Genomic DNA, 9878 nt, shown 5'->3' on the forward strand with positions numbered 1-9878 from the left:
GCCTGAGCAATAGCCGCAAAAGGTGCTTTTCGGCAGTTCATCGCGACACGTCCAGGTGCCGACGAAGCGGCTTCCCAGCTCACCACCTCGCCATCTCTGTCGCTCTCCTGGCCCAGGCCCATCAGTATCAAGTCTGAGCTCTCCCAAACCGTCCTTATTTTGGGTGATGAAGCCCACTATGGCTCATACAACGGCTCTTACGGCCTCATACACGCCCGTTTCACCCACACACAGACACCGCCGGCACGCACTCCCACTTCACACATGCTCAAGCACAACCCCACCAAAGCACAGCCCTGCTCAGAATGGGCAAGGGCTACCACTTGGTGACCCAGGTAGCCTCTGGCTCGCCACTGCACTCGGCTCCTCTGCAGCTGTCTCGGGCTCTCCCCACGACAGCACGCCGACGGCAAGCTTTGAGATCCATCTGGTGGACCTGCTGTGTCCACAGCCGCCCCTCACATGCAGCTCGTACCATGACTCGACACTGGTCCCTCTCATCCCGGTCGTGGCGGCGTGTGTGAAGGATGCGCGGCCGAGTCGCTGGCTGGCGCCGCTTGAGCGTCCGAGAGCAGCCTCCAGCAGGCGGAATGGGTCGCGGTGCATGTCGAGCAAGTTTGTGCAAGAAGAATGTGTCGCTCAACACGCGCAGGTGTCCAGCGAAGCGAGCGAAGGCCGAAGCATGCCATCTTGAAGGGGCCGACCATGCTGGTGAAGAAGGGCACTCCAAGGGCGGACAAAGCGAACGGGATCAGCGTTGATGAGTTGTCCTTTTTCCGGAAAGCAGATATGAGGACGTTCTTGCATTTTATATGAAGGCAATCACGGACCGACCAACAGTCCGTCCTTCTGATTATTCCCCTCCCGGTTTCAATCTCGGAGATGCATCGAGGTTGTCAATCAGTCAATCTGTCAGAAGGATCATCAGTCAGTGACGAAACTGAAATCAATGGCCGCTTCTGTCCTCTCTAGTCCCATCCATTTCTTCACTTGCAGCCAGCACGATGTCGTCAACCGTTCGTGTCTTGGCCGTTGTGTTTGCAATCGCAATGCGTCGGTCGGCGTCGTCATAAATCTCCAACTCCGACATTTCGATGTTTTTCGTTTGCGGCGTCCAAAAATGCCCTTAAACGTCGCCCGACCGTGTTTCTGAGCGTCTTTTTGGGCTATTGCAGTGCGTAGCACTGCTAATAGCACTGCGATAGTATACCAATAGTATATCAGTAGAGAGAAGTAAGAAGAGAAAGAATGCTGAGATTTAGAAGAATTCAAAGGCAGAGTTACTTTTACGCTTCGACAGGCGGACATCTTGGACGTTCCGAAATCTTACTGCGGCCGATAAAACACAGGGCGAAGACTTCACGGGTCGAACCTGACATGCGTCGCACTCGACAGCTACAGCAATATGGCGGAAGCGCGGAGCCACAAAGCAGAACAAGCGCGGTCAACACACACCGGAGAACGCGACCGAATTGACGATGACAACGTCAAGAGCAGCGGTTGAGGGCCGCGCGCTACTCTCGGACATGTTGCGCTGCGCTACTCTTTCTATGCTTGCACTGGCGTCGCAAGCGTCTCGTCGACATGTTTCACCTCCTCTGGGAGCTCCCCACAATCACAGCCGGCGAGCCACACGGACTCCACGCCGTGCATGGGATGTCGATGCGCTCAAGCAGAGCTTCAACTGGGCAGCCTCGTATCCCTCGACTGATATGCAATACTCACCGCATACCGCGGCACAAGTGGTGCTCAACAGAGCCGCTACTCAGCGCGCTACCCGCTCTTCTCGGAGTAACGGTCACAGGTACAGGTCCCCGATGCCAGGGCTTGCCCGGCACAGCAGAGGCAGGGCTGCGAACGGATGTTGAAGCAGACATGTATCGTTGCGGCTCACAGAGGCGGTGCTGCGAACGGAGGTGAGACTGCGGCCCAAGGTGAGACTGCGGCAGCCAAAGGAGCGGCTGCGGGTGAGAGAGACAGAGCTGCGGGTGTGGCTGTGCAAGTCGAGGAGGGACGCAGGCGAGCATCGCTGTGCGAGGCGAAACAAACGGGGCAGACATGTCTCGTTGTTGCGGGGCTGAGAACAGAGGCGGAGCTGCGGCACACAGAGGTGAAGCCGCGGCAGCCGAAGGCGCGGCTGCGGGCAAGAGAGATAGAGCTCCGAGAGAGGCTGCGCAAAGCAAGGAGGGGCGCCGGCGGCCCTCCCACGGCCCACGAGCCATCATCACCATCCTGTGAGGGAATAGACCTGCTCAGAGGCAGCCGCATGAGAGCGTGTACTTGAGTAGCGTGTCCATATGTGGTTCGAATGGATAGGGTTGGTTTGCGTTCTTCGCTAACTTCCAATCGTACAAATCACTAACTTTAGTCACGCCCGCTGCCCGAAATTTGCCACAATTACACGCCTCCCTCTCGTCTAATCGGTCTGTCCAGGCCTCTCCGCAGACCGCGCCGCGCGCTCTGCTCGCGCATGGCGTTGGTCACGACAAACTCACTGGGGCGCCTGCGATGCGCACCCTTTCGAGGGTTTCCGGTCGAGTGAGAGTGCACGAGGGCAGCGCGGCGTATGTAAGCGTAGGACCAGGGCTGGGGGACACATGCCTGCACTTCGGCCGCCGCCCCAGCGAGGGCGGCCCAGCAGCGACGACGTCCGAGAGGGCCAGCGACGGGACGCCGTGCTGGTGCGGTGCGGCCGTCGAAGACGACGATGCAGCTGCCGACGATGATGCCTGCGCTTGCGTTCGAGCATCCCCCCGCGCGTCGCCCCTCGCTCGCACAAACGCCGTCTCTAGAGCTCCTTCATGTGCTTGAGTGTGACCTGCACTACGCCGGGCTGTACGGAGAAGAAGATAGAACCCGGCGGAGCAGGTCTGCTTCTACTGCAAGCAGGGGCGCACCGGCCACATCGACGAGGCCATGGCGGGGTCCAGCAGCTCGCTTTGAGCCTTTCCTCTTCACGAATGCAACTTCACGCTCCATCTCCATCCACGGTGGACCCTTTGCGGAGACTCGGTCGTGTGACCGTGTGTGTGACGCACCTTGGATCTTGAGGACGGTGCGTTGTTGGTACCGAGCAGCAGGGCGAGGGAAGCATCTAGCATGCCGTCGCCTCGCCCGCTGACGACCGGGTTTGCCTCGGACTGTGCTTGTTTCTGTCCGTTTAGGGTCTTTGTGTGGGTTTTCGTGCTCCGGGTTGGTGTGCACGGTCCGTGCGGAGAGCCTGTCCGCTGTCGTCATTGTTGTTCCGTGTCTTAGTGTAGCAGAAGTTCGGTCGCACTTTCACGCCGAGGGGCTAGCGAGCCCCATCCCGCTCGGGGGGGGGCGCCCCTGCGTTTCCCTGCGGTCGGTCGAAAATCATTAAGTGTGCGCACTTGTACGTACTTTTAGCTTGTACGTCGTACTTTTAGCTTACTGGGAGAAAAGAGAGAGGGGGTTGTGTTCTCTAGGCCCCTCTCTCACTTGTATGCTGTGCACCCTCGCCCTGCTCCTCGCCTTTGATGCGGAGCCGCATGACGCGGAGCAGCCCGCCTTTGAGCAGCACACCGTCGACCCGCATGGAGAGGCGATCACGACGAACACGGCTCCTCGCGCGGTCTTCATCCTCGTCGGCAGCCTGACGGACAGCCTGGACAGCACCTCGCCGGGAGCATGCACGGCCGGCGGAGACGACGTCGCGGCTGCCGATCCCGCCGCCGCCGCCGGCTGCACGCTGCGGGCGGCGATGCAGCTGGCGAATCGCTATGGCAAGGCGACGGCGGTGACCATCCGTGTGCGGAGCGGCCGCATCGCGGTGGCGGGCCCGCTGCCGACCCTCGAAGGCACCGTGCAGATGGTCGGCTCGCCTCCGCGCGCGCAGCAGCCGCCAGCCGGCGACGCTGACGGCAGCGACGGCGGCGACGGCGGCGACGGCGACGGCGACGACGGCCAAGCGGTGGAGGAGGTGGACGCGGACGCGGACCCGTACTATCCTCACGGCGAGTCAAGCGGCCCGACGGGCCCCATCGGAACGGTGCTGGACGGCGGGAAGCGGGACGGTGCTGGAGTCCAGATCCTCCGCACCGGCAGCGGCTCCGCCGTCGCCCTGCACACGCTGCGGTTTGAGAACGGCCGGGCGATGGGCAGTAGTGACGATGGCTGGGGCGAGCACGGGGGCGCCATCCACGCGCGCGGCACGCTCGTGCTGACCAACTGCGCGATCCGCAACTGCGAGGCGTTCAACGGCGGCGGGGTCTACGCCGAAGGCGACGAGCCACTGCTGAGCATCTGTACATAAACGAATCTTAAGTGTACATAAACTAATCTTAAGTGTACATAAACTAATCGCCCGAAGGCGACGAGCTCGAGGCACACAGCACGGTCTTCACGCGGTGCACGGCCTCGCGATGCGGGGGCTGCGTCTATCGCGCGGGCGGCGGCCGCGCGCATTTCAACTCGTGCACGCTGTCCTACTGCCACGACCGCTGCGGCGTGCAGGTTGGGCGTGAATCGGCCGAGGCCGGGCGCTACGGCGCTCTGCCCGGGGGCCAAGCGCCGGCGATGCTTGCCGGCGGCGGCGGCGGCCCGGTGGGCCGGCCTGGCCGGCGCGGGCCCGGCGCCGCCGTGGATATGTCGGGCGCCATCGCCGAGGGCCCGCGGCTCCGTGCAGGGGGCGATTCGAGCGACGAGATGCGCGGCATGCACGAGCGCGCAGGACGGCGCGACCTTCCCGCCCCGGGCGGCGCGGCCGGGCCGCGACACTCGCGCGAGCAGGGAGAGCAGCTCTGCGTCTCGTGGCGTCAGACGGGGGGATGCAGCCCGACGGGAAAGCGCGAGCCGGAGAATGACCGCGCGTGCCACAAGGTGGTCATGAGCGGCGCCTCGGGCTACTGCGAGTGCGTGGGGACGAGTGAGCGGGTGAGTCCCTCGAGCTGCGACCGGCGCCCGCCAATCATCTGCGCCTCGGAGTGCGTCAAGGTACGTAGGTAGCAAGCCAGTACTCGGGGCGGCGACGACCCTCCGCAGGTGACGGGGGGGGGGGGGGGGTGCGTTCGGAGATGGGGTGCGTGAAGACATGTTTGGCAGCTCTGTGTATAGAATCAGGAATTCTATACTGAGTGAGAGTGACTCACACACACACACACACACACACACACACACACACACACACACACACACACACACACACACACACACACACACACACACACACACACACACACTCACACACACACACACACACACACACACACACACAGAGTGAAATTCACACACACACACACACACACACACACACACACACACACACACACACACACACACACTATGTCCCACCATGCAGGCAGAGCGCATCTCTCTCTCTGTTGTGTGTACTTGTTACGTGAAAACCCGCTGGGACTTGGACGCCAGCACACACGTGCTAGATTTCATGGCGGGCCGCCTAGGCCCTGGGGTCGGAGGTAGAGTCGGTGGTGGTGCCGCGCGCGGCGCGGGCTTCGCTGTCGGGGTTTAGGGCGGGGTCGGGGAAGGAGGGGGGGGTCGGTCGCATTGGCGGCCGCGCGGCAGTGGCTGCGGGGGGGGCGGGAGGAGGTGGTGGCGCCGACCGCAATGGCGGCCGACCCGACGAGCGCCGGGCGAGATCGCGAGGGTCGAGGGTGAGCTCGAAGCCGAGGGCGGCGGCCGAGTTCTGAATGGTGAGGGCGTCGGCGGTGACGATGGCGGCGGAGATGGCGGCGGAGTGAAAGGTGTAGTGCGAGCGGGTGGACGCGCGAGAGGTGCCGTACGGCGTGTGGTCAATGGACCCACTAGCGCGTGCGGTCCTCGCAAGCTGGCGGAGGACGCGATCGAGGTCGGCGGAGAATGCTCCGGTCGACTCGGTCACGAGGAGGATGACCGTGTGGCCCTTGGCGAGGGCGTCAGCGTAATCGCCGTCCTTCGCTGCCACCCAGCCGTCACCGCTGACGCGGTCCAGTTGCTCCTCCGTGTCCGGGTCACCCCGTTGGGGGTGGCCAAGGACGACGACGGAGAGGTGCTCCTCAGTGTTGCCAAGCGCAATGAAGTGTCCATCGGCGCGGGAGGCGGCGCCTCCGCAGCGGGCAGAGCCATTGCCCTTTGCGCCGGAGGGGAGCAACGGAGTGTTGCATTTGAACTCCCAGCACGTGGTCGTGGAGCGAGAGCCGAGGCGGCGTACACCCCGGTGCGAGTTAATGCGCATTTCTTCTCTGCACTATAGCCCTTGAGAAAGAGCTCGCATTATGCAAACCTGTGCCTGTGTCCTAGGAAGTAGACTGAGAGGGGTACTCCCATAGGCAAGAGGAGGTCTGGAGAGGCCCACAGCGGTCAGGAGAGGCCCCAAGAGGGTGCTAGATGAGAGTCAGCAGAGCGCGCCGTCTCGGCGGCTATGGCATAGTGGGCTGAGAGGCAAGAGGGATTTTTCTCTCGGGCGGAAGATGAAGCCCCGACTTCTAATAAATTGTGCCAGGCGTATCCGGGGGCGGGCAGCACGGAACCGATTTTTATTTGGCGCAGACCCCTCCTTCCTGAGTCACCAGAAAATCCCAGCGATCCTTGAGCGGAGGCCGCCTTGGCCACTTTTCCGGCCTCTCCGGAGAATCTGGGAGAATGGCTACCAAACCGCCCGCTTGGCGTGGCGAGCGCCCGTGGCGCAAACCGGCTGAGCGAGAGCATCCGCCGGAAGGCGCGGTTGCAATCGCCGGCCCGCCAGACAGCTCCTGCCTTGGGTCCATGCCCGCGAGTTGAGGCGTTGAGGCCAAATGATGCAGCCGCGCTGATCGGTGGGCCGAGCATGGGCCAAGCAGTTTGGGAGTTTGTCGGCCGGAGCGAGGATGCCGGTGGACGCACGTCGTGTTTTTTGTTATACCAAAAACGGCCCTCTACGCTGGGGCGCCGGCGCCCTACTTGGCGTGTTTGCACATTGGGACCCGTCCTGTTCTGACTCTATGTGAGTCTGCCGGTAAGCGCGGGTTCGCGCGGGTTTCACCGGGTTAAGCCACACACACTAACCCCGCGGCACGGGTCAGCACGGGTCAGAACTCTCGCCGGACCTCGCCCCGCGGACATCCTCCCCCAGCAGCCCACCAAGGACCAAGGCGGGAAGAGCCGCGCGTGCCCCCACAGTCTACGTTCGCGAACTAGGGATCCTACGTTCTTTCTTCCGAATGACGATCCTCATTAGAACGAGACCGCGAAATGTTGGTGAGTCGCTGTAAGCCGAGACACAGCGCCGAAGCACTCACCTTGCTGCTCGCCAATAGCAGCGCCAACAAGAGCAAGAAGAACAACAGGCGAGCGTCAACCCTTGCAAATCTCCCTCGCCCCACGCAATCCCTCGCCGAATATCCAATATCCACCGCCATGTGAGTTCCTTGTCGCGGCGGGTTCCTCGCCTCGGTCGGGGATGCCGCGAATCGGTCATCACAACCCACCTCGCCCCCGTCTCCAGCATGGTCGGTAAAAAGAGCACCGACAACATGGCGTCCTGGACTCCGGAGGAGGACCGCAAAATCCTCCAGCTGTATGCACTTGAGGCGCGGCCGCCGTCGAAACGCCATCACTCTCGCCCAAGTATTTGAAGATCCCGCCCCGCGCCGTCTCTCACCCCCTGCATCTCCCCATTCCGCAGGGTCGTAAATGGGGCCGCATCGCCGACGGCCTCATCAACCGCAGCCCGGCTTCCGTTCGCAACCGCTACCTCAGAATCGAGCTCGGGCAGCAAGCGCGACGCCTCGGCCTCGCCAAGAACCGCTGCGCCGCATGTGGGCAGCCTAAGCTGGGCCACGTGTGCTCGGCGAAGACCTCCGGCTTCTCGCGCGCCGCCTCTCTCCTCACCGCCGTCCGTCCGTCGGGCCCGGCTGCTGCGCCGCCGCCGACGATGCAAACCGCTCAGACGCCGCTGCACGTGAGGCCGCTGATCCTCAGCGTGCCGGACCCGTCGTCGCCGCTCTCGCCCTCGTCGCCGCTCTCGCCCTCGTCGCCGCTCTCGCCCTCGTCGCCGCTCTCGCCCACCACTTCGCTGCCGCCCTCCCACCCGCCGCCCGTTTTGCGAGCCTTCGCGTATGCCATTCCCATCGGCTGGCTGCCGATCCAACCGAGCATGACCTCGGCGAGGGCGGCGCCGCCCCCCGCCCCTCCGCCCACTGCCCCTCCGCCGCTCGTACGGCTGCCGACGGAACCGGTCCTACACCCGCTCACGACGGCGCACTCTGTCTACTACGCGCGGCTGGCAAAGGCGGGCCCGGACATCTGATCGCACTTTGCATGTGTGTCACGGTGGCGAGTGGCATGTCTCTCTCTCTCTCTCTCTCTCTCTCTCTCTCTCTCTCTCTCTCTCTCTCTCTCTCTCTCTCTCTCTCTCTCTCTCTCTCTTCTCTTCTCGTCTCTTCTCTCTTAACGCGCATGTGCATGTCCCTCACATTCCCTCATCCGTAGAGGCAAGAGAGTGAAGAGGCCCACTCGAGTAACCACGCCGGGATGTAAGGCTAGCAAGTGCTACTACTTAGCACGGCTGCCGCCCGAGTGTGCGTCGGCTGGGGCGCCGTACCCGCCCCCTCCAGGGGAGAGCACCCGCCCGCAGCCGCGCGCCCTACCTGAGCAGTAGAGGTCGATTAGATCGGTTCTTGTACATAAATAAAATCTCCTGCCTAACTATTCCCACAGTCACTGAATGGAATTGGCAACCCTGTCTGCACGTACGTCTCGCGCGCGCGTGAACAGGGCTGCAGGGGCTCCAGGCCCCAAATGACGTGTGAGTGTTAGAGTTGTTTGGTATTGCTAAAAATCTCTCTCTCTCGCCCCGTGTCGACGAAATTAAGTTGTAAAATTCAGGCGTCTTCTTCGCTGTTTGTTCACAGCACGCCACTAGGGAACCTTCGGTTCGCTGTTTGTTCACAGCCCACGGTTCCCTGGGGTCGCCTCGTGAAAGGGGGGGAGATTTTAGAAAACCAACAAGAAATCACGACTCTCACAGTGATTTGGGCTCGGCAGCTTGTCAGCCCTCAGCCGAAGCTGGGGCCGTCGTGAATACTCGTCGCCCTGAATGGTTGCCCAGGTTACTCAGGACACGATCCCGCCGTGAACACAACTAACTGACGGATCCGCTCCTGACAGTCGCACGCGCCGTGCTGTGGCGCGTGCGACTGTCTTTGTTTGAAGTCAAAAGTCGAATCAGAGCGGTGTCGGCGTTGTCCTGAGTTTTCTCCCCCGGACCGCCCGTCCGGCACCGCTCCGGGACGCACGCCGGCGGAGCACCGTCAAGCTGCTGTACGCCCCGGGCCCCGGCATCGCCTCCCCTGGCTTAGCTAGAGCGAGAGATAGTGTGCACACGGTCTGTCTCTACAATATACTCACTGACACTCCACCTCCCAGAGCTCGTCCCGGTCCATCACGGCCATCCTCGGCCTCCGGAGGGCCCCCGGCCGCGGCGCGGTGCGGCGGCGTCACAAATCCGACCACAGAGCACCGGGACGCGGTCGGGCGATCTAAGGCCCAACTAGGCGTATGCATTGCCCATCCAGGGCTATCACCTGGACCCATCAACAGGCGCCTGCGGCGCCGTAGTCACGAGGTGTTGTTCACACCTGGGCAAGCATGACGTGTGAGTGTTAGAGTTGTTTGGTATTGGGTATTGCTGAAGCGAAGCGCGGAACGCCCAAATTTGAGCGTTTCGAGCGGTTGTTCATGGCGCAAGGGGTACTCGAGTACGCAAAAAAACTAACTTCTGAGCGTCACGCATCATGAGGTTCGGCACCGCGCTCCTGCTCCTGGTGCCCTTCCTCATTGTTGCCTCCTTCTTCTACACGCGCGACAGCATTCACGCAAGACAACCGCGCGCGCTCTCGCTCTCTGGCCAGGACATCGCCCGGCGGCAGCGGCAAGCAGCGGCC

At 62.5% G+C, this 9878-nt stretch overlaps 2 protein-coding genes across 2 annotated transcripts; both read left to right on the top strand.

Moving 5' to 3' along the window:
• Positions 1-3463: 3463 nt before the first annotated feature.
• Positions 3464-4273, top strand: EMIHUDRAFT_233916 (hypothetical protein; the record flags this gene model as incomplete). The annotated part of the gene is made up of 2 exons (XM_005781907.1): positions 3464-3832; positions 3980-4273. The coding sequence occupies 2 exons, from the start codon at positions 3464-3466 to the stop codon at positions 4271-4273; spliced, it is 663 nt and encodes a 220-aa protein (XP_005781964.1).
• A 2958-nt stretch (positions 4274-7231) lies between these two features.
• Positions 7232-8418, top strand: EMIHUDRAFT_365867 (hypothetical protein). The gene is given in 6 exon segments (XM_005781908.1): positions 7232-7281; positions 7429-7523; positions 7619-7934; positions 7971-8299; positions 8361-8374; positions 8388-8418. 3 exon segments carry the CDS (start codon positions 7467-7469, stop codon positions 8240-8242), a joined length of 645 nt encoding a protein of 214 aa, XP_005781965.1. The 5' UTR covers positions 7232-7281; positions 7429-7466; the 3' UTR covers positions 8243-8299; positions 8361-8374; positions 8388-8418.
• Positions 8419-9878: the final 1460 nt, after the last annotated feature.

Source organism: Emiliania huxleyi, assembly GCF_000372725.1.
Source record: "Emiliania huxleyi CCMP1516 chromosome Unknown EMIHUscaffold_198, whole genome shotgun sequence".
NCBI lineage: Eukaryota > Haptophyta > Isochrysidales > Noelaerhabdaceae > Emiliania > Emiliania huxleyi.